This window comes from Marmota monax, unplaced genomic scaffold, assembly GCF_021218885.2.
Source record: "Marmota monax isolate L192 unplaced genomic scaffold, Marmota_monax_Labrador192_F-V1.1 WCK01_AAM20220418_F8-fsc00030, whole genome shotgun sequence".
Classification (NCBI taxonomy): Eukaryota; Metazoa; Chordata; class Mammalia; order Rodentia; family Sciuridae; genus Marmota; species Marmota monax.
This window is the reverse complement of record NW_026691988.1, coordinates 10633902-10656992: the sequence shown is the minus strand read 5'-3', so window position 1 is coordinate 10656992 and position 23091 is coordinate 10633902. Positions and strand designations below refer to the sequence as shown.

Here is a 23091-nt window from a genome sequence, read left to right as displayed (position 1 = left end):
TTGAATCTCAAAGAGAATATGCAACTTGTTAAGGGCACATGCTGCTAAGTGACAAAGATATGTTTCAAATTAACCTGCAGCTGTCCCAAAAAACCCAAGTCTCTGTAACAGTGTATCATAGTCAGAGATGTTTCAAATGTATGAATTAAAGCATGTATCATTGTGGGGGAAAGAAGGAAGTTTAAGATAATTCATTTTGTTAGAATGGTAATTTTTAAATAACTTCAATTATCAAACATGACCAAAAATGATAAATTTTGAAGAACATAACCTTGTGGTCATTGGATAATTCAAATCAGAAATCCATATTCTCTTAAGAGTGATAAGGCTTCTGATCATGTAAACCCCCAGAAGGCAGGATTTAGAACAACAGCTCCAACTTCTGTTTCTTAAAATGTAATCCATGGACTACCAATATCCAAACCATGTTGGGTATTTGCTGTAGTACAGATTAGAGTCACAGACTCATATTCTTTGAGAAAGAATACCCCTTTCACATGTTCTCTAGGACATTTGGATGCATGTTACAAGCTCTCCAGGGACAAAGACCAAGTATATATTTCATACTGGATCATGCATGCTGTAGTGGGATACAGGGTCCAGGAAAATTACTCTCAGTTTATACAAAGGAACAGTTACTGGCAACAATGCCCAGTGGGGCGGTTCTGGAGATTCTCAAGCAGAGATTAGTAATGGTTGGAAAGGATTGTTAGAAAAGCTTCCAGAATTTGAGGGGAGGCTGAATTTTTTTGTGATTCATGCTTGAGTTAGACCCCCCCCTTTTTTTTTTTATTAAAACCACTAGTTTTTAATTGAAAAACAATCTCTCTAGCATGTTCTTTTAGCTTTCTTAGATTTTTTACAAAGTTCCAAAAACATGAAAGAGTTAATAAGACAGAAATTAAATTTTATATACAAATTACAGTTAAAGGATAATTTTAAAATTCTTTCTTCTCACAGTTACTGAACCAGGCAGCAGAGTGGAAACTTCAGGCCAAAGTGCTGAAGGAACAAGAGACAGTGCTACAGGCTCAGGTGAAGTACATGCATTGGGTGTCCTCTCCTTGATGGTCCCAAGAGACTGAGACCAAAGGTAGTCTGCAGAACACTTCACAAATACAGGAGACTGAGGGACAAGAGTTGGAAATGAATACCCTCTTCACATTTATTGTTTTTAGTAAAAATAAAAGTATAGGATTATGTTTATGAAAAAGAAATTCTCTGTACCAATAATGTCCAGATAAAACATTTACACAGACAAAGGATGATGGTCAATGTTCACTCAAAGGAAGCTGATGCCCAAGTTCCCACCCATAAGTGCACATTTCTTCTCTCTTTCCTTCCCTATTATCCAAAAAAGGTAAAAAGAAAATGTGAACTTTTAAGATGCACCATTCATAACTGTCAATTCTTAAAATGTTCTCATCTTTTGATGTTATTTATAATACAAGGAAAATGAGATAAATAGAGTAGGCACTCAAGTTTCTGTACTATCAGGGATGGCTTTGTCAGTGGTGAATGACAAGCAGTGACAAGCAAGTTAGGAGCCATTTGGATTTGCCTCATGGTGCCATTCGTGTTTTGATTAGACCACTGGAATTCCTATTTCAGGCTCAAAAATAAAGCCTCCCATCACAGCTGCCTCTGGAGGAAAGCCAGGCCTGTCCATCTTCCCTGTTACCTTTGGGGTTCTGCCCCTCCTGCAAATATTTCCTGTCAGGTTCCAGAACCATCCTGCTATTAGGCACAGAAGGGCTTCAGCTCTGCTGCTGGGAGAAATGCCCGATGCTAAAAGGACTATGAGATCACAGAACAAATTCAGAGGGTGAGAAAATCAGAAGCCTTACGTGTTAGGCAGTATTAATTTAAGATTCGTACATGTTTATGTGCTGACTATAAAATGCTCATTCCTTATAAAAAGAAAACTTATTCATTGCATGAATAAACAAGTCTGATGAATACTTTGTCACTGTGAAAGAAAAATAAACTTAAAATAACAAATTATACCACTTCGTAGACAAAAATACAATAATATTTTCATATCTAGTCTTTCTAAAGTGTCTTCTACATATATATCTATGTACAGAGAAGACAATAAGGAATTGTTTTACCCAGTATGATCTATTCTCTGAAATATATAAGAATGGTTTAAAATATTAATTACATACAAGTTGGGAACATCATGTTTCTGACTTTAATAGAATCCAAGGGCCCGGTATTACAAACTTAAGATCATCCTTGAGGCAATGACAGAACCTATAAGATCACATGGTGTAGAGAGATGGCAGCAGTGGCAGGTCTCTAACCAGGAGGAAGGAAGTGTGACCTTAATGTCTAGTGATGGGGAATCCCAGAGAATAGAATCAGTACTTCTTCTCTATCACTGCCTCATTCACAGCACAGAGTATAAGAGGAACAGTGAACAATATTTGAAGCTATATTGTACACATCACCTACTACATGTAATCCCTACTCTTCTCTGCTAAATGAATATAAGGAGCTTTAGAAGAGTAGATTAAATTCTGGATTTTGGGTTAGAGAATGATTCATTCAACTGGCACCAGTAGTTAGATTTTCAATGAGTGCAGTAAAAATAGATAGGTGCAATCCAAGTTTCCTAACCACACAACTGCAAACTTGAAAAAGCATCCATCAGAGGTTCTAGATTTGCCATTGTCCCTCAGTCCTGGACTGAGTCCAGGCACCACAGTCAGAGTCCTGGCTCTTCTACAGAGAAGCTGCGTGACACTATGCAACTCACCTAAACCTCTCTGGATCTAAATTTTCTTCTATGTAACATAAAGATACCATAATGAGTATGTGATCTGTAACTGAAGTCCTCTGACTTCTGAGAGCTCATTACTTTTTAGTATTTCCAAAATAATAGCACATGAAACAGCAGCTATAGACTAAAATGTAATTGGTTTAGACATCATATCAGCTCTTGCTCTGTAACTGTGGATGGCAATAATTCATATATTTAAGTTTTTAACAGAAAAACAAATTAGTAGATATACAGATATAAGTACTTAGTAGATATAAGCAGCTTGTTATCAAATTATGTATACAAAACAGTTCAGTGACTGGTCCATAATAAGCATGATTAATTCAACTAATATTTATTAAGCATCTCTAAATGCTGATCATGGTTCTAGGTGTTGGTAACATAGTTTGTGATCAATAAGACAGATGAAAATCTCTGCCTAACCAAACTCATAATCTAGTGATAATAATGCTAATAAAATGCTAATTTTTGATTAGCACATGAGCCAGTATGTTTTATCAGAGGTAGGAGTATATGTATATGGAAATATATAAGACATAAGGAGTCTTCAGTTAAAAAAAAAAAAAAGAACCACTCAACTGATCTCAAGACCCTGTTCAGCTCCAGTTCATGAATGTAAAGAACTTCCAGAAATGAAGAAGTATGGCCCTAGGTAAAGTTAACCCTGCCTTCTATGATGCCCAGATTCCCACAGTGCAGGCAGCCTTGTTTGTTACAAGGACTCTCTTCTGTCTTTCTCTTTTGTCTCCAAAGCATATTCAAACTTTCAATAATTACCTGAACACCAAGAAGAAAATAAAGGCACCTAAATCAATGTGTATAATAATGTTTAAACAAGTCATCAAGAAGTATCAACATTATCATTTTAAAAATTTTTGGTGGGTGCAGTTGTACAACTGTACAGCTGTAGTCTCAACTACTCAGGAAGCTGACAGGAGAATCACTTGGACTGAGGCAAGAGGATCATTTGTGGCCAGCCTGTTGGATATAGAAAGATCCCATCTCAAAATAAATAAATCTTTTTTTAAAATTATAGTTGTAGATGGACAGCATACCTTTATTTTATTTGCTTATTTTTGTATGCGGTACTGAGGATTGAACCCAGTGCCTCACATGTGCTAGGCAAGTGCTGTGCCACTGAGCCACAGCTCAGCCCCTCAAAATAAATAAATCTTTAAAAACAAACTCTACCACAAATGATTCTGCAAAGCACTTCCTTTGGTTTTATACTCTCCTTAGAGGTGTGAGAGTACAAGAGGCCAAGGCCTTCATCCCCATTTCTAACATCTGAGCAAGAGAAATAACAAGGATGGATTATGTTGTTTTCCTAGACTAAAGTCACTTTTCAGTCATGAGACAACAGCTGGCCAGCGGGGAGCATGATTCTCACTTAGGGAAGAGATTTCTGGCTTTCACTTACACAAACCAAAGCAACAGAGAAACTGTCAGAGATGATCAATGGGATACAATTGTCACTATAAATGAAGTGTTCATTAGATCAATAAAGACAAAGGCAGAGAGTAAGTTGGCAATATCTGGCAGAACAGACACAAAATATCACCTGAGGGGGAAAGATTAGTGAGTAAATTGTTAAAAATGTATAATCATAATCTTTAAAATTCCCTTATCTATATAGAATAAGAAAAGGGCTGGGCTGGGGTTGTAGCTCAGCAACAGAGTGCTTGCCTAGCATGTGTGAGGCACTGGGTTCGATCCTCAGCACCACCTAAATATAAAACAAATAAAATAAAAGCATTCTGTCCATCTACAACTACAAAAAAAAAAAAAAGAAAAAAAGAAAAAGAAAAGAAAAAAAGGAAAAAAAAAAGAGGGCACTCTGAAATTCCTCTTGTAATAGGCCTTCCTCACATAGAAGATCTCACAGGTTTGGTAAGGCCATTCCTGGGTACAGTTCTATTTCCTACACTATAAGAATGTTTGTAATTACAATTCAGTGCTCAGTTAAAAGAATGTGTGAGTCCCCTGGCCCATTTAAAAGTGAAATATTGAGGCAATTATTGTTACTTCTAACTGTAGAGCAGTTTGTTTTTATTTTCTCTGGCAGGAAAAGTACTGCATATGACCTCTGGACGTCCTTTCCATGTTTTTCTGAAATCCCAGAGTGAGAGCAGGAACACCATAAATCAAACTAAACATGCATCATGTCAGTATAATAGTCAGAGGGAAAATGTATCAGATAAGTATCTATTAAGGAAATAGAAAGTACAAATTTTTAGTTAGTATATAAGAAGATAATGCTAAAGCTCTTCACCTGAGAAATATATAATCCACAAAGGTTTTGCTACCTGTAACAGAGGTCAAATAGGAAAAAAAGTACCGTATTATAAAGACTGGTCACTGGAAGGAGGAAATGAAGAGTTATTCAATGAGTATGAGATTTCTATTTTGAAAAAAGAAGTTCTGGAGACGGGTTGTACAACAATGAGAACGTACTTAACACCACTGAACTATACATTTAAAAATGGTTAGGATGGTAAATTTTATGTTACATGTTATTTTTTTTACCATAAATTATTTTTAAGAAAAAACAAAACAAAAACCATAACTAGGAGAAGCTCAGAAAGTGGTGATAAGTAAGATACTCTTCTTGGCACTCTGGGTATGTCCATCTTCATGTCACAAGCCAACACTAAGAAAACACAAGATAAGGAAGGAGCATCTGCCCAATTAACACATCAAAAAGAACATTCTGGATGGTTGGTTGGTTGATTTGTTTTCCCTTAGAGCCTTTACTTTGAGACTATGGATGGAAAAAAAGTCTTACAAGTACACATGGAAAAAGTAAAGCATGATTATAGTTAAGTGAAGACAGTCTAACCAAAACTTTAATACCTGTCAGCTAATGTTAAGGGTGATGTTCTGGGTGTGTTATTTTTGACAATGTGTCAAGGTTGTATGTAGCAGTTGGACCATGATATGCTCACTCCTGCCCTTGCCTGTCTGTAGCCTGCAATTACAGCAAGACCTGCTCAGAGTTCTCAACCATAGTTTCAGAGACTCCCATGTAGTAATATGCTGGAAAAAGAGTAGAGGAAAGTAAGAAAAATACGTTAATAGGAGGGTATTGTCCAATAATGCAAATGAACAGACTTTGTAATAAAAGATAACCAGGATCCACTAGAATACATTGTTCTCACTATATACCACGGGATAAAGTGCATTGTAGGTAGCCAGACCCACAAGAGCTTACCCTAGGGTATAGTGTTTCAAACTAAGAACCTGTCTGACCATTCTGGGCCTTCAAATCAATTCAGTGGATACCAGCCAGTATTTTGAAAAAATGAAACACAACTAAAGAGAATATGTCAGAGTATACTGCATGTTATAAGAGTAAATATCTTATGCAAGGCATCTTCTTGGCCATAAATTCCTTTTATTTCATGGCTCTTCACTCAGTCTTCTATAATGTATAAGCCAAGGAATCAAAATAAACAAATTTTAGTCCTGTCATAGATTCATAGGGCTAATGGATGATTTCAGAATAATGGTTGCTTGACTTATTTTTTTTTAATTTGTATCCTGTGGAAAGGATTTATTAACATTTTGTTGTTGTTTACTGCACTGAAACCTATATTACTCTGAATTATTTGTGAATAACGCATCTTAGATAAGCAATTTTCTGGACTCTCAAGCAATTTTCTGGACTCTCGGGGTTGTTTGACTCACACACACACACTCCACCCAACACCACCTTCAGGACAGAATTCTCCAGTCTGCTGCCTTTGGATGTGTGTGCTCTTCCCCACTTTAAATGAAAATCTCACAGATACCAGCAGCTGGTCACCTGGTGCCTTTCTTTTGGTCAACAACCTTGCCATTCTGGCCATCAAGTGCAGCCCAAGACATTTGGTGCCATTTGAGAACCTGGGGATGTTCTGGACACTCAAGAGTACCAAATTTGAAAATAAAGGCTTTGCTAACTTGAATCATCCATACTAAATCTCTCTTCACTCAAAGCATGCTATCTTAATATTGTTTTCAAAAGCAACATTTTTAGTATTCCATTATTATCACTAACAACCAAGTATTTACACTCTTCTTCCCTGTGCTGCCCCATTCCCATCCCAAATGTAGGTCTTGAAATTAAGGGTGTAAAGATATAATAGCTCTCCTCACTATCCCTACTGTGGATCACACACTCAGGAATGCTACATGATGCTTTTGGGCAAATTAAGGGGAAAAAAATCCCTTCTTTAAGATGCATTACTTCTATTGTAGAAAAGTGGCATATAAACTTATTTGGATGGAAAGGGACATTTTTAACTGCTATTGGCTAGACATCATAGTTTTGTATATTCAGAAATATGCAAATACATAAGGACTACTGCCATTATGCAGGTTGTGGATAACTGTTAAGAAACTGCCATTTGTATAAAATATATATTTATTTATGTGTGTGTGAGTATGTGTGTGTATATATGTGTGTATATATTTATTTATTTATTTACTTATGTAAATAAAATATTATTTTATTTACATAAGTAAATAAATAAATAAATATATCTGAATATACAAAACTATGATGTCTAAAACAGAAATGGCAGTTTCTTTTTTTTTAAAGAGAGAGAATTTTTTTAATATTTATTTTATAGTTTTTTGGGTTTTTTTTGGCAGACACAACATCTTTATTTGTACGTGGTGCTGAGGATCGAACCCAGGGCCGCTTGCATGCCAGGCGAGCGAGCTACTGCTTGAGCCACATCCCCAGCCCAGAAATGGCAGTTTCTTAACAGTTATCCACAACCTACATAATGGCAGTAGTCCTTGTTCATGTCCCACCATATTTCCTTTTTCTCTTATTTTCATTTGTCTACATTCTCCCTGCTTTAAGATCACCATCTCTACAAACACATGGCTTACAAGATAACCTGCCACAAATTTCTGATCACCTACTGACTCGACAGTTAGTCAAGCTATCTTTAAGAATGAATTTCCTTTAGCAGTACATATGCCTCAAAAGCAGAATCTACATGTTAAACACTTCTGTACATATGATCCATGCATATGTTTGGGGCTCAATATATGTTTGGTAGTAAAAGTTACGATATCATGAAATAGTGACAACATATTTTATTTCATTTTTCTTTAAAGAAACTCTTCAGTCATGCTCACTGACCTAGATTGATTTTGTAGTAAATAACTGAACATATGACTAATGCTGAATTGAGAATTCCTTTAAGTCATTTTTCTTCTCAAATAATGAACAATGACATGTTTTTTTATACTGCAAACATTTAAAAAGCAGCCCTGAAATAGATGCACTCTTTTCCTTGTTTACAGCTTACTCTCTACTCTGGAAGGTTTGAAGAGTTCCAGAGCACACTTACAAAAAGCAATGAAGTGTTCGCCACTTTTAAGCAGGAAATGGATAAAGTGAGTATTATTTATCATCCATGAAATATTGACAGTTTCTATTTTGACAGGCAATTCTTCTTTGGGTTCATTTTTCTCCTGCTAAGATATTTCAGTGCATTTCATGAAGTAATGAAATGTTTATATAAGTAGTAATGAAGTTTGGGCTTTTTTGTGTGTGTTTGTGTAGTAATATCTGGGGAATTAATCTTTGTAAGAGTCCAAAAATGCTAAGATACATTTATTCTGAGGAACAATATTTCTTTTTCTTTAGTATTAGCTTAAAACAAAAACAAAAGCATAACAACACAACAAAAAAGACAATCTCCAACACTATGTTGTGTGTGTGTGTGTATTAGAATGTTAGAGCAGAAAATACTATTTATTGATATTCTTAGAAGGAGAGATATGTACTATGATAGAGGAAGAGCCATGAATGAGAAGACAGAAACCTGAATTAAAATTCTAGGTCTGTTAAATTTCCTGAATTTCATTTTTCTTATAAATTGAGATGTTATATTCATTACCAACATCACGATATTGTGATGTTCAAATACATTAATGTATTTTAAAAAGTGTTTAAACTTTTTGAGAGTCTATTACAAATATAAGGTATGGTTTTAGTCAGCTTTTTCCACTGCTATGACCAAAAGACATGACAAGAACAATTTTAGGGAAGGAAACATTGATTTGGTGCTCACAATTTAGAGATCTCAATCCATAGATGGCCAACTTCATTCTTTGGGGTCTGAAGTAAGTCAGAGTATCATGGCAGAAGAGTATATTGGAAGAAAGAAACTCCGGACATGGAACCAAGAAGCAGAGAGAGTGTTTCACTCACCAAGAACAAAATATACAACACAAAGGCAATCCCCTAATAACCTACCTCCTCTAACTACACCATAGCTGCCCATAGTTACAACCCAGTTAATTCCTAACAAGTGCTTAATTCACTGATTAGGTTAAGACACTTATAATCCAATAAATGTACCTCAAACTTTCTTGCATTGTCTCACACATGAACTTTTGGAGGATACCTCACAGTTAAACCATAACAGTTACTAATATTATTATTGGATATAATGTTTAAATCTTGGTCAAGTCAGTATTTTCCCAATATAAAATCAGTATCAGAAATGTATTTCTGACCAGGTATTGGTATTAACCATTTTTTAAGTGTAGAAAATATCCTCTTAGAAATATTTTCATGAAAATCCTTAATAAAATATTAGCACATAGTATTCAACAACATATTAAGAAGATTGGACATACATAATGACCAAGTTGGTTTTATCCCATGGTTGTAACAATGGCTTACCATACACAAATCAATAAATATAATTCACCACATAAAAAGAACTAAGGATAAAAATCACATAGTCATATCAATAGATGCAGATAAAATTCAATACTCATTTATGATAAAACCTGAAGAAACTAGGGATAGAAGGAACCAACCTCAACATCATAAAGATTATAAACAATAAATCCGAAAGTAATATCATAGTGAATGGGAGAAAACACAAAATATTTCCTTTAAAATACAGAACAAGAGAACTATGTCCACTCTCATCACTTCTATTCAATATAGTACTAGAAATTCTAGCCAGAGCAATTCAGGCAAGAGATCCCCATCAAAATACCTATGACAATCTTCACAGAACTAGAAAAACAGTCCTAAAATTAATTTGGAAAAATAAGTGACCCAAAATAGCCAAAACAATTATAAGCCAAAAATGCAATGTTAAAGGCATCACAATATCTGATGTCAAATTATACTACAGATCAATAGCAACAAAATCTGCATGATAATAAAAACTGATTACACCAATGAATAGAATATAAGACAGAGACAAAACCACACATATAGTCAGCTGATCCTTGACAAAGGTGCCAGAAACATACATTGGAAAAAAGATAACCTTTTAAACAAACAGTTCTAGGAAAACTGGTTATTTTTTCTAGATATTTATCTCTCACCCTGCACAAAAGTCAACCCAAAATGTATCTAAGACCTAGGAGTTAGATCTGAAACTGTAACTCCTATAAGAAAACATAGGGTCAACACTCCAACATACAGGCAAGGACTTTCTCAAGAGGACCCCTAAAATTCAGGAAACAGTGCCAAGAGTTAATTAATGGAATGGCATTAAATTAAAAGGCTTCTGCACAGCAAATGAAACAAATGAGAATGAGAAGAAAGAACCACAGAAATGGGAGAAAATCTTTGCTAGCTACTCTTCTGACAGAGAATGAATATCCAGAATATATAAAAAACTTAAAAAATGTAACACCAAAAAATCAAATGACCCAATTAATAAACGGGCAAATATACTAAACAGATATTCCTCAAAATAAGAAATCTAAATGGTCAACAAATATATGAAAATATGTTTGATACCATTAGCTATTAAAGAAATGCAAATCAAAACTACACTGAGATTTCATCTTACTCTAGTTAGAATGGCATTTATCAAGAATACAAACAATAATAAATGCTGGAGAGAATATGGTGGAGAAGGAACTCTTTTATACTGTTGGTGGGACTATAAATTAGTACAACCACTATAGAAATAAGTATGGATATTCCCCAAAAGATTAGGGATGGAACCACCATACAACCCAACTGTATCACTCCTCAGTATTTACCCTAAAGAAATAAAGTTGTCATACTACAGCAATACATGTGTACTCATGTTTAGAGTAGCACAATTCACAAGAGCCAAACTATGGAACCAGCATAGGTGTCTATTAATGGATGAATGGATAAAGAAAAACGTGATACATATACACACAATGGAGTTTTATTCACCCATAAAGAAGAATGAAATTATGTCATCTGAAGGAAAATAGATGGAACTTGAGAACATTATGTTAAGCAAAATAAGTCCAACTCAGAAAGTCAAGAGTCATAATGTTTTCTTTCATATATGAAAGTCAGAGAGGAAAAAGGGAAAGAGAAGTGGGAGAGAGATCTCATGAAAAATGAAGGGAGAGCAGTAGAGAAAAGTGATCAGGGGGAAGGAGGAGAGGAGGAAATATGAAAATAGTGGGAATGATATTGGCCAAATTATATTGTTATATTATGTGCATTTATGAATATGTAACAATGAATCCCACTTTATGTCAAATTATAATGCACAAAAAATATAGAAATATTTTCATGAAATAATTATCATAAATTTCAGTTAAATAAGCAAACTTAAGAAGGTTAATACTTGTTGTAAGTTACAAATTTCCAAATTCAGGGTTGATCTATAAATCAAATTTTTTAAATTCTAGAGTTATAAGATTCTAATAAATATTAGAACAGGAGAAACTATTTTACTTCAAAATTATATGTTTTAAAATTGGACTGAATATTAAATCAAGAGTTCTAAGAGTTTTATGGACTTTAGTGGTTGACCAGAGAATTCACTGGAAATAAACAAACAAACAAAAAAAACCCTACATTGATGTATATATTTGCATTTCTCCATAGTCCCATATATTTCATCAAATTCTTAAATTGGTGGGGCTGGGGTTGTGGCTGGGGTGGAGCGCTCGCCTCGCACATGAGAGACCCTGAGTTCGATCCTCAGCACCACATCAAAATGAATAGACAAAATAAAGATATTGTGTCCATGTATAACTGAAAAAAAATTTTTTAAATATTTTAAAAATTCTTAAATTGGTTAATAACCTTAAAAGTTTAAAAACTACTAACTTGGTTAATATGAAATCAAAATTAAAAAAAAAAAAAAACTTTCAAAGCTCACCTAGTTTCTCTTGGAGCCCAGACTGACAATCTGGCCCTCTGACTACCACCAATACCCAACTTTGGGCATCTTGGTCCCAAGCAGCGAGTCTTACTTATCATTAATCCAGGATATTCATGCCTGATTACAAGTCTTGTACTTCATTTTATCCCCAGAGATCCTACAATAAGAAACAGGGAATACTCTCAGGTTCAAAAAGGACAGGTTACATTTTATTCACTCCTGTATCTACCATACCCATCCCGTGGCTTGGTGACCAACAGACACTTTTGGAAAGGAAAGGAAGATCTCCAGATCCACCCTTCTGTTAACTCACATGAATATTACACCACTCCTTTGAGTTTCAGTTTCCCCATTTATAAAGTAAGTTTGAAATTAGAACCTTCCTCATGAGACTGTTTCAAGGATAAAATGAATAACATGCAATTACATTTTGTGAATCCTTCCTCATCCTACCAACATAACTATGGAGAAAATGGAAAGGAGTTTTTCTGTGTGGCAACTTCTCAAATGTGCCTATTTATTATCAATATTTTGATAGCTAAAAGTAATGCCAACTTTCTCACTATGATAGTCTTCTAGTCATTAAAGTAAGTGATCTAAATTGCAAGCTATTTCAGGGATCTCAGTAAAGATATTTTTATTTCAAATGAAAGAAAAAGCAACAACAAAACAATGTGCCCTAAGTAGTTTCCTTTTTTCCTGAATTGGTTCTGGTGCTCACTACTGACCTACAGCACTCAGAAATAAATCATGACTCTTCCACAATCTTCATTCTTGACATCAAACATTTGTTTGCTTCAGCAGCTGGTATCAAAAGAACTGCTCCTAATGTAACATATGGAACTATTAGCTTCCTTATACATTAACTCTTCAGGATTTGACACTAAAACACTCTAATTTCTGTAGACAACCAAGAAAATGAAAAAGCTGGAAAAGGACACAGCCACGTGGAAAGCCCGATTTGAGAACTGTAACAAAGCCCTATTGGACATGATTGAAGAGGTGAGCAGGTTTTTCTCTTAGCTTTTATCACCTCCAACTTCGAAGATATTCATCTTAGAATATAATTATAGCGTAACAATACAAATTATTATGTTTTAATAAAGAGCTACATTTTGGGGGGATGTAACATGTAAAATTGTAATAAAAATAATAAAGGCAAAGGTCATTTAGGAGCCAGTCCTGACTCAAAAAAAAAAAAAAAGGTTTATACCTTAAGTCACACATTTATTGATTCAAAAGATTTCCCCAGAACAGCATCATGCCTGCTAGACTATGAATAACTTAAAGTGGGATGTGTCTTATTTGCTTTCGTATTTCCCCAGTACCTGCACATAACAAGTATAGATGAATTAATTGATTTGAGAAGACAGTGGGGCTCAAGCACCCTGAATGTGCCATTTTAAACAGATATGGAGAAGTATTTTTTTAATTCTTACAACAGGCATTTAAATCCTGATATTATGCCAGGATCTGAGCAGGTTTTTCAACTTTAAAGGTAAAAGATATATGGGCCCAGACCTGACAAGCAGAGCTTACAGGTGAAACTTTCTCCATGTTAACAATTTAAAAACCATCTTCAAGGAACAGAGTAGCTCAAAGCCAGGAGTAAGGAGTTAGTTGATTAGGAACATGTTCCTACAAACATGCCACCATTTCTAGAGAAAGGAAAAACTGAATAGTTTAAGCAGTCAGCATCATGAATTAGTGTGTGGTGAGTTTCTATGGTTATATTACTGTTCTAACAATTCATCACAAATTGCAACCAATTCCAAAGATTTATGTTTACTATTCATCAACATAAATCGAATGGTTGCCAGGATTAGACTATAGCAGTTTATCTATAGAATAGATAAGACACCCCTGAGGGCGAAATCCCAATTGATCTCATTCATTTCACCACAGGCTTTGGCTTACACTTTCTAAGTCTCAAAAGCAGAAAATTCATCTATTTTAAGATCTGAGAGGCTCTAGCCTCAGTAGAAACAAGGCTTGCCATCTTTCTTTCCCAAAGAACAGTCCATCGTGGTTAAAATTCTACCAGTGTCTAGCTCATAATGCAAAAAATAGTGAAGACCCTGAACCAGTGTCTGTTCAGCCATCACTCTATGGCCAGGCCCCAAGGCCTAGTGGATACTAATTCCAGGACAAATGGGTTTGTTGTTTCTGGAGAGCCTGTGGAAATTTTGCTTTTCATGTCGTATTGTGTGTTTGTGTGTGTGTTTTCAAATCACAGAAAGCACTGAGAGCTAAGGAATATGAGTGTTTCGTGATGAAAATCGGGAGGCTGGAGAATCTCTGTCGCGCTTTACAAGAAGAGAGAAACGAACTCTATAAAAAAATCAGAGAAGCCAAAGTGTCTGAACAGGAAGACCAAAGTCAGCATAGTTCCGACGAAGAGCCAGAGGCAAATGTCTCTGTGGACAGAGAGATAGATGCAGAGGAGGCCAACAGTGTTCAAAACGCTGTGGCAAACCTGGCTGCAGCCTTCCAGGTAATTCAGCGTCCGGAGTCCAGCCTCCAGCAGTCGGAGGCATTGCCCCCAGCACTGGGCGGGCCTCGGGGCAGCGGTGGCCCCGCCCCCAGGGAGCTGGAAGCGCTCCCTCCGCTCCTTCTCGGGGGTTCAACTGACCCGCGGCCTCCTCCAGTCCCTCAGGCTGAGGCCCTAGGAGGTGAGGAGGCAAAGCCTAACTCTGAGGTCAGTAATCCCTTGACCCAGGCGGGAGCAGAGCCCCGAGCTCAGAGTCTCCCCGAGGAGCCTCAGGCTGCTGAGCTGCGCCGGAAATCAGAGGTCGGAGTTTCCGGTCAGGCCTCACAGGCGGCATCCGAGGCCTCCCCGCGCGGGGTGGAAGCAGAGGGTTCCGCTCCACCACCTCCAGCCAAGGTGCAAGCTCCAGCAGGGCCGCCTGGGTGTGAGCCCAGTGAGCCCCTGCCTGCAGCCTCAAAGGAGCTGGGCCCCGGGGCCCCGGCCCAACTTCAGCTGCCCATGGTGGCCGACACCAACCTGGACCCAGTAGACTGAGCCTCTTCGGCCCTTTCTTTCTGACCTTACATCTTCACCATATCCCACTGTCTCTGAAAGAGGCATTAAGGGTTAGAGATGGCAAACGGAGCAGTTAGGATCAAGACATTTTAATATGCAGAACACATTCAGCCTTTGCTGTTTGTTCTCAATTTATTACTGATGTGGAGCTTTTCTATTTAATACTGAGTGTTAATTTTTCCCAAATGGCAGCAAAACATACCATTAGTAAATTTATATTGTTTCCCTATTAAGATGTTACATAATTCGATTTTTTAGTGAACAGGAAGATTTGGTGTTTAAAGACTCCCACTACAAGATCTAAATATTGACAATGTGAGGTTATATTTATTGCTACGTATAGTGCAAATTCCTTAGTAATTAGTGGATGTCCAGGTTCCATTTAAACTATGTGTACATAAATTCATATATAAATGTGTGACTATATACATATGTGTACATACATACACATCTATATATTTTATATAAATGCATATGTTACACATGTATTTCACCCCTTAAGGATTTCCCCCTATGCAAATTATGTAGATGCTAATCAAAAAATTCTCTTATTTGCACTTGGGACTACAGTAGATTCAGAACATAGATATTTAGGTCATCATTACTGCTGGTCAAAAACAACTAATCCTATGTTAGATCCATAAGTTCAACCAACTGATCAAATGACAGAATAGTGGTTGTGCAGAGTGCATTGACTCAAAGATGATCACAAGAGACCCCAACAGCAAAGGGAAAGAATCACAACTGTGGGTGGTTCATCTCTCCCAGCTGCTTCTCCTAGAATCCTCAGCCAGCTGCCTCACCCTCCTGCAACACACACACACCAGGTGGGGAGGCAACCCTCTCCTGACTAACTGCAAGAAAAGGGTTGGAAGTAGGAAAAGGAGCTAGGAATGAGGGGTGATGTTATCTCAGACTGAGGAGAGACTGTGCCCTGGTCCTTTTCCCCACTACTGTTTCAAGACAGAATATTCCCTTCTTGGCTGTCTCAGACCCATTGTATATTTTCAAAGCATCTGTTCCTTCCTTCTAATTCCCTCTATTGTAGCAGAAAATTCTGCCTAGCCTTCATCTCAACCAATGCTAAATGAAACTATTATTTTTCTAAGACAAAAATCCACACAGGATTTCTAAATATGAGTGATGAGGTTTAAGAGCCAATGCATTTTCTGCTTTGAAGGGTTTTCAGCAACAATGAAGTAAGAAAGAGAAAGGAAGGGAGGAAGAAGGAAGAGAAGGAAAGGGGGAGACTTTAGGGAGGAAAGAAAGATGTCTAACCCATTCCTACCTTCAGAGTTAAACTCAAGAGGAAAAATGGATAAAAACAGGATTCTCTACTACTCATCCAGGAACTCATTCTTCACTATCACATATGGCTGTTTGCCAAAGCCCACAAAGAGCTTGTAAGCTGCAGCCATATGTTACAAGAATTGTAAACTGCATAAAAAATTGTTTGAAGTAGACAGTGAGGGTAATAACAGAAATGCTAGTCAGGGATAGAAAAATCAGGAGAAAAGCATGTTGCTATTTGAGAACCCATGTGCTTTTAAAGGCTTAGAATATTAAAACCACAGGGGTATCCAGCCAAATTCAACATTTTGCTAGAAATTAAACATGCATTTAATTCAGAGCCAAATATTCACCATAACAATCCAGGAGGGTCTTTCCTTTCCATCTGCTTACAGAGACTGAACTTCCAAGAACAGAGTAAGATCAGATAGTTACAGAAAAATCTCAGTCTGAATGTTTAGCAAAAGAAATAGACAGATGTGCCAAAATCATCAAATATTCTAAAACATCCAAAGTTCATTATTTTCATCCAAAAGGTTTTCATAATAACATATTACTCACTATTGTGTATATATCAAGCAGAGTTTCAAATATAATAACTTGCTGGAAATATGTAATGCTTAATATAGGCTTTGGGAGAATTATTTTAATATTCAAAGAATGTCTTATTATAGATCTTTGTGTTAGAGTGTGGTCTTACTAATCATAACAATAATTCATAAGATATGAAAGCAGAATAAATTCCTATTCTTTATTAACTTAATGTAACTATTTTTAGAGATGCGCATCTACTTTCTAGAAATGCAAGAGTCATTGGTGTTTTCTAAATCAAATTGCATAATTTATATGTGTATTAAAAATGTATTTCTCTTCCCAAATTTTCTAGTGGTGTTTTTTTTTAAATTTTCATTGTTTTTTTTTCCTTTTTGTTATTTCTATGTTTTGATAAAACCTCACAAAAATTATGCTTTTAACTTATTCTTGGTTGAGTTTGGGGTCTCTGAGTAAAATTCCTGAAACATTTTACTTTGAAAACATAGGGAGGAGAAAGTGACATACACACACATGTTGAGAGAGAGAGTCAAATAAATCTCCTCCCCTCTAGGCATCCAGAACTTTAGTGGGCATCCAGTCATGTAATCATCATAGTACTAATATATAATAGTAATAATATGCAAGTAAATACAAAAATGCAGTGAAACTAAAAGAGCACCTAATTTTGCCCTAAAAGGACTGAGGAACCTCCCTAGAAATGACAGCATCTGGGCTGTCCCAGAAGGTTGCAGCGCAGGGCACCAGGTGTGAAGGTGAAGAGGTGGGAGAGAAGATAGTAAGGTATGTGCCAAGAATTCCAGACACTTCAGTCACTAAAGGAGAGAGGACAAGGGAGGAGAGTTGTGTGAGGTGGGGCTGGATAGGTTAGCAGAAGCCAAATTGTAAATGGCTTTTATGTCCACCAAAACTGTTAGATTTTTTATTGGGTGGACTGGAGGTAGCCATTGGCAAATTTTGAGCAGGCTAATGACAAAATCAGGCCTGTGTGTTAGAAAAATCACACACACACACAAAAATAAACCTCTATTCTTTATAAAATTATTAAGTCTCAGGTGTTTTGTTATAGAAACATAAAACTAACTAAAACACCAGTGTTAATGAGAGAACAAAAACCAGATTCCTTTGCCTGGTCAGCCAGCTGATGGGGGACAATTTTCAAGTGGCCAATGTGTTTTTCTTCAGAACCATTCTTCCCATGAGACCATGTTTCCACAGTTTCTCTGCCATGTGTCCTCTCAGAAATACTCTTGAAAAAAAAGGGAGAGAGTAAGATGTTGATTCTTTTTTTCCTCTCTGATTCTCCTGACTGCTCAAAAATTTTTTTTCTAACAAGACCAAAAGAGACCCAGATGTTCTGCCTTTTGATTACTTTCTTCTTCTCAGCCCATATTGATCTGGAATGGACTTCCTGAGCCCAGAATTTCCTGACTGCTTTGAGGATTGGTTAGCAAGAACAAGGGTGAAGTTGAACTAGCTCTTATAGATACACATTTTTTAATAGCCCCCTGTTTTATGTGTTTATTGCAAAACTGCTTTTCAGTAAGACTAACAAGGAAAAGAAGAGAGATTGCTTCAGGAAAATCTCCTCAGCCCTTTCCTTTGTAACCAGTAGTTAATCATAGTATTTAGGGAAAACAAAATAAAGTATAAAAAATTTTGTGAAGGAAGATCCAAAATAAGAATTATGCCTCTGGCCTTTAAAGTTTGTTCCCATAATAAAATGGCAAGGTGTAGCGAGCCATCTATGGGCTGTGTGTGTGAGCATTTCAGCGGTGTGGGGGGACTGGCTTAACGTTGCTGCCTGATTGGGCTATTCAATGTATGAGTGCCTTTTCTCTTACTCTGCCTGTGTTCCCACACAGCACCTGAGATGGGTGTGGCTTTCCAAGATGTCAAGCAACCTGCTGACCACAGGACATCACCAAGCAAGACTCCACCCTTCGAAACCTAATCCCTTGCCTTATTTGGGTGGAATATTCTAGTGATGACTTTTCCCTAGTAAATATGGGGGTTTTCAGGTGTGCTCTCTCTCTTGCCTCTTGCTTGCCTCTCTTGCTCCCCTTGTCCTCTGTCTAGCGTGGGAGCTGATCTTTGAGGTCTCAGAGCCGTCCTGACCCCCACAATTGAGAAACAGGTATTTTTGTGTTTGTGTGGTTTCTTTGCCATTTTCATAGTTATAGATACAGCCAAGTCCTTTGAACCCTGCTCATCTCGTCAGTCTGGCCAGCTGGCCACAGCAAGGAAGATCTAGGAGGCAAGATGGAAGGGTTATATTTTCATAACGTTTAAATAATTTCTATTTCAATACTTTTGAACCTAAAAATTAAGGTTATCATTAGATCAACTGTGAGGAAACTCCATTAAAATAGAAGCTTTCATGTGCTGGTAATGAAGATTTTTCTTAACTGTATTAAGTTAGGCATCTTATTTAATACCTAAAGTTAATTCTTGTTGGTGGTGTCCTATGATAGAAATTTTACAAGTGCTACTTGCTGTTGTATGTGCATGTGAATGTACATACATATGCACACACGTACAAATATACATGTTTAAAATTTGACCTAGGTATACCTATGTTTCTGTATTTTGAAGATATCATGGTATTATCTTTCCTGCCAAAGACAAATGACAAATACAATAATTTCCTGTATGACTAAGGATATTTGTCAGAAACATTTAACTAGCAAAATAAATCTGGAAATTCATCGATCCATAGCACATAAATTACTCACAAAAGCTGTTTCTCTTTACCAGAAAATAAAAGGGATAATCACTTCAACAGCACAATCAAGCTGGGCTAAATCTAAAAGCAGTCCCTCTTCATGCTGAGTGTCAGAGCCCAAGATTTCTGTTAATGCCAACATTATCCCACTTTAATTTTGAAGTATTTTAAAGTCGTATAATATTGAATCATTTCATGTCATAATAAAACATACCTACATATAAAACTCATTATCTCAGAACTAATAGTTGATAACATTTTATGTCAAATAACACAAAACCTGGCTGAGTGGTAGAGCAGTTGCCTAGCACGTGTGAGGCATTGAGTTCGATCCTCAGCACTGCCTAAAAATAAATAAATAAAATAAAGGCATTGTGTCCAACTATAACTAAAAAATATTAAAAAAAAAAACACAAAACCACCATAGAAGCAAGCAAGAAGACAGAATGTTAAGGAAAGAAAGAGGGGGAGAGACAGGAGTGGGGGAGGAGACTTTTGATCTGGTAAGAAACAATTAAAAGATAAAACCTTAAGACTATTAAGAACAATAAAAGGAAGAGGCACACACATGGGTGGACCCTTTTGTGAAAGCAGACTGGCACTAAAGAGCAAGAGCTGTAATAACATCAACACGCTTCAGCATCCTATCTCCCTAGCTGGGGGATTGTTACAAACACATTTGTTCAGTGTTGCTGCTTTATTGATTTCTTCTTGTTTGCCTTTTTAAAAAATAATCAATGCATTCTTTTCAGTATAAAAATAAAATGACATTATAAAACAGTAAGAGAGAAAAGAGAAAAATTACCCACAATTTCATCACCCCATTTTAACCACTGTTAGTATTTACTATATCATAATGTATTTTAAATTATTTAAATGTCTTTTTTCCTTTAACATCATGTTTGCCTTTTAGGCAGGGCATGGTAGTTCAAGTGAGAGTAATAGCTATTAATCGTTACCAGATTTGAGTGTTTACACTGTCTATTCAAATTTCTTACCCTTTGCCACATACACAGAGCATATTACATTATTTATAGAAAACATATGACTATGTAAATAAATGCACAGCATTCATATACATTACTTGAAAATGGCATGTCATACACTGCCCTTAAATATTGCACATAAACAGGTTTCCATGTGAACCTAACAGACATGGGATAGAGGGAAATGTCTAAATTCAACAAAGCTCAAAAAATGAAAATTAAGGAGCTGAGATTGGGGCTCAGAGCACTGGCCTAGCATATGTGAGGCACTGGGTTCAAGCTTCAGCACCACATAAAGATAAATAAATAAAGGTATTGTCCATCTACAACTAAAAAATCTCTTTAAAAAATAAAGATACTTTTTAAAAAATAAAAATTAAAAAGTCAACTCTAGAAAAATACAAATTCAATAAATAAGAAAACAATAAGACAAAAAACCAAACTCCTGTTTATGAAATGACAAGAAGGATCACACCATAAGACTGCATTAGCTAAATAAAGATCAAAGTTCTAAAACAAATCTAAGCTCTTAAAATTAATGAGATAGTTTGTAGTTCTGTTGCTCTAGGGAAGTGATGTCACTGGCATTATGGACATTATGTCTGTTAACTAAAGCAAGGCTAAAAACCATTGTTAACATGAGATTTCTCTGATGTATCTACCAGGTAGATTTAACAAGCCCTAGAATTTCAGAGATCCCATACACTAAGAAAATTTTAAATTCAGAGTTTAAATGTATAGAAATAATAGAAAAGAGATTTTCTATGACACCTAAAGTCATTAGACTAAATGCGTATTAGCTGGGAATGCATTTGGTGTGATATTATAAACTGGATTATTACAACTATAGTAATTACTCTATTCAAATCAGTACAATTCCTAATGATCAAACTATTGTAAAATTCTAAGAACCCATGTTCAATTCATTTTCTTAACATTTTTATCAAAGAATTATTCCTGTAATAAAATTATCCAAATCTAATCCAAGATAGAACCAGTCCAGGAATCAGACTATTGAATCCCTAGTTGTTGGCCCACTGCCAACTAGCAAGGTGAATTTGGAGAAATTACTAACATTTCTGGGCCTCAGTCCATTTATCTAAAAAAATGAAGACCTTAAACTAGATGATATCTGAGGATTTGGGTGTCTCTGATTAAATCCTCAGGAGTATGAATTTATGTAGGGTTTTCTACTCTTCAGGGAGGGTTTTATTCTCAGAGAACTTGGGAACTTCTATTACAAGTCAGGCAAATGAGAGGAGAAAAAGAAATTACCCAAATAAAAGGATGGATGAAATATTTATTCCACATATATTGAGCTCCTCCTATGTGTGAGGTGAAGTCCTGGGGATGACGGTGATAAGTAATAAGGCTAACAGTTTTAGGACCACCCAGGCCTCAAACTCTAGCTGCACCTTTTTATATGACTCAGGCTTGAGGACTTCCACCACCTGCACTGGGAATTTGCTTCCAAGGAAAGGGGCTGGAAGATACTGCACTGTCCCATTTAACCCTTCAGTTAAGCAACTGATAAACAGGAAAAAGACCTCTAGGTCATTTTTAGTACAAATACTCAGATTTCCAAGTGGGATAGTTTTGAAGCTTTATGGAAAATAAGCATTCTATGAAATATGTGTGTTTATTTCTGTGAGACTATATGTGTGAGTACATACATATATATGTGAGTACATACTTGTGTGAGGGTATGTGTATGTGTGTATATGTGTATATGTGTCAGTATACATGTGCAGTTTTGTGTGTGTGTTATATGCATGTAGTTCTGAGTGAATGTTTTTGATTGTACATGACTGCACTGATTTGAGCTTATGTAAGTGCATGTAGTTGTGTGGCAGTTGACAGTGTGTATGAAAAGCTAAGACTGCAGATGTGATTTTAGTCATGAGACTAACTGGTTTTTCATAGGTTCACATCTTACTGCAGTCTTTTGTTTGTTCAACTAATCCTCCTTTGCTTACAGTGTCACAGAGCTCACTTTTTTTGGATGACAATCTGCCTTCTGAACAAACAGGCAGGTGGGTGACGCTGCAAGTGTAGTGGCAGCTGCTCATGAAATAATTGCACATACCGCCAGCCCAAGGTGACAGCCACCACTGACTCACGACTCCCATTCCTAGGGAGAGGATGAGCACATCCCCTTGAGAAATTTTCTGTGCCATCTCTTGCAGAGACCAGCCACAGATAGAGCAGGGAGCACAAGACTTACTGAATTCTGGTCTTAAGTGAGAGAGAGAAGCTCTTCGCACAGTCACTGTCTCTTAGCAGGGTGATATCTTTGAAAGCAGAATTGCAGTCTCCTTTTCTCTTCCATGATATCATCCAGTTAAAACAAAATCCCTGAATATAAAGAATGCCTCCCTGAATTAAAAGCCAAAGAGAAATTGTGTCCAATCCATAAATGCTTTAATCAGTGAGTCAGAAGAGTTGATTACAAATCCTACCAGCCAGTCAGTCATGCCCATGACTCATTCTTTGTGCAGAGAGATTTTTTTGCTGTTATACAATTCATCTCCCCAAAATATCTAGTATTGACTAGCTCTGCTGTCACAGCTGGACCA

At 36.4% G+C, this 23091-nt stretch overlaps 1 protein-coding gene across 1 annotated transcript in view; it reads left to right on the top strand.

The window, feature by feature from the left end:
• Txlnb (taxilin beta) overlaps nt 1-17130 on the top strand; it is a 51300-nt gene extending 34170 nt beyond the window's left edge. Inside the window, exons 7-10 of the mRNA XM_046450465.2 lie at nt 961-1035; nt 8087-8179; nt 12826-12921; nt 14156-17130. Of these exons, the coding sequence (XP_046306421.1) occupies nt 961-1035; nt 8087-8179; nt 12826-12921; nt 14156-14941 (1050 nt within the window). The 3' untranslated portion in view covers nt 14942-17130. The remainder of the gene's footprint in view (nt 1-960; nt 1036-8086; nt 8180-12825; nt 12922-14155) is intronic.
• Nucleotides 17131-23091: the final 5961 nt, after the last annotated feature.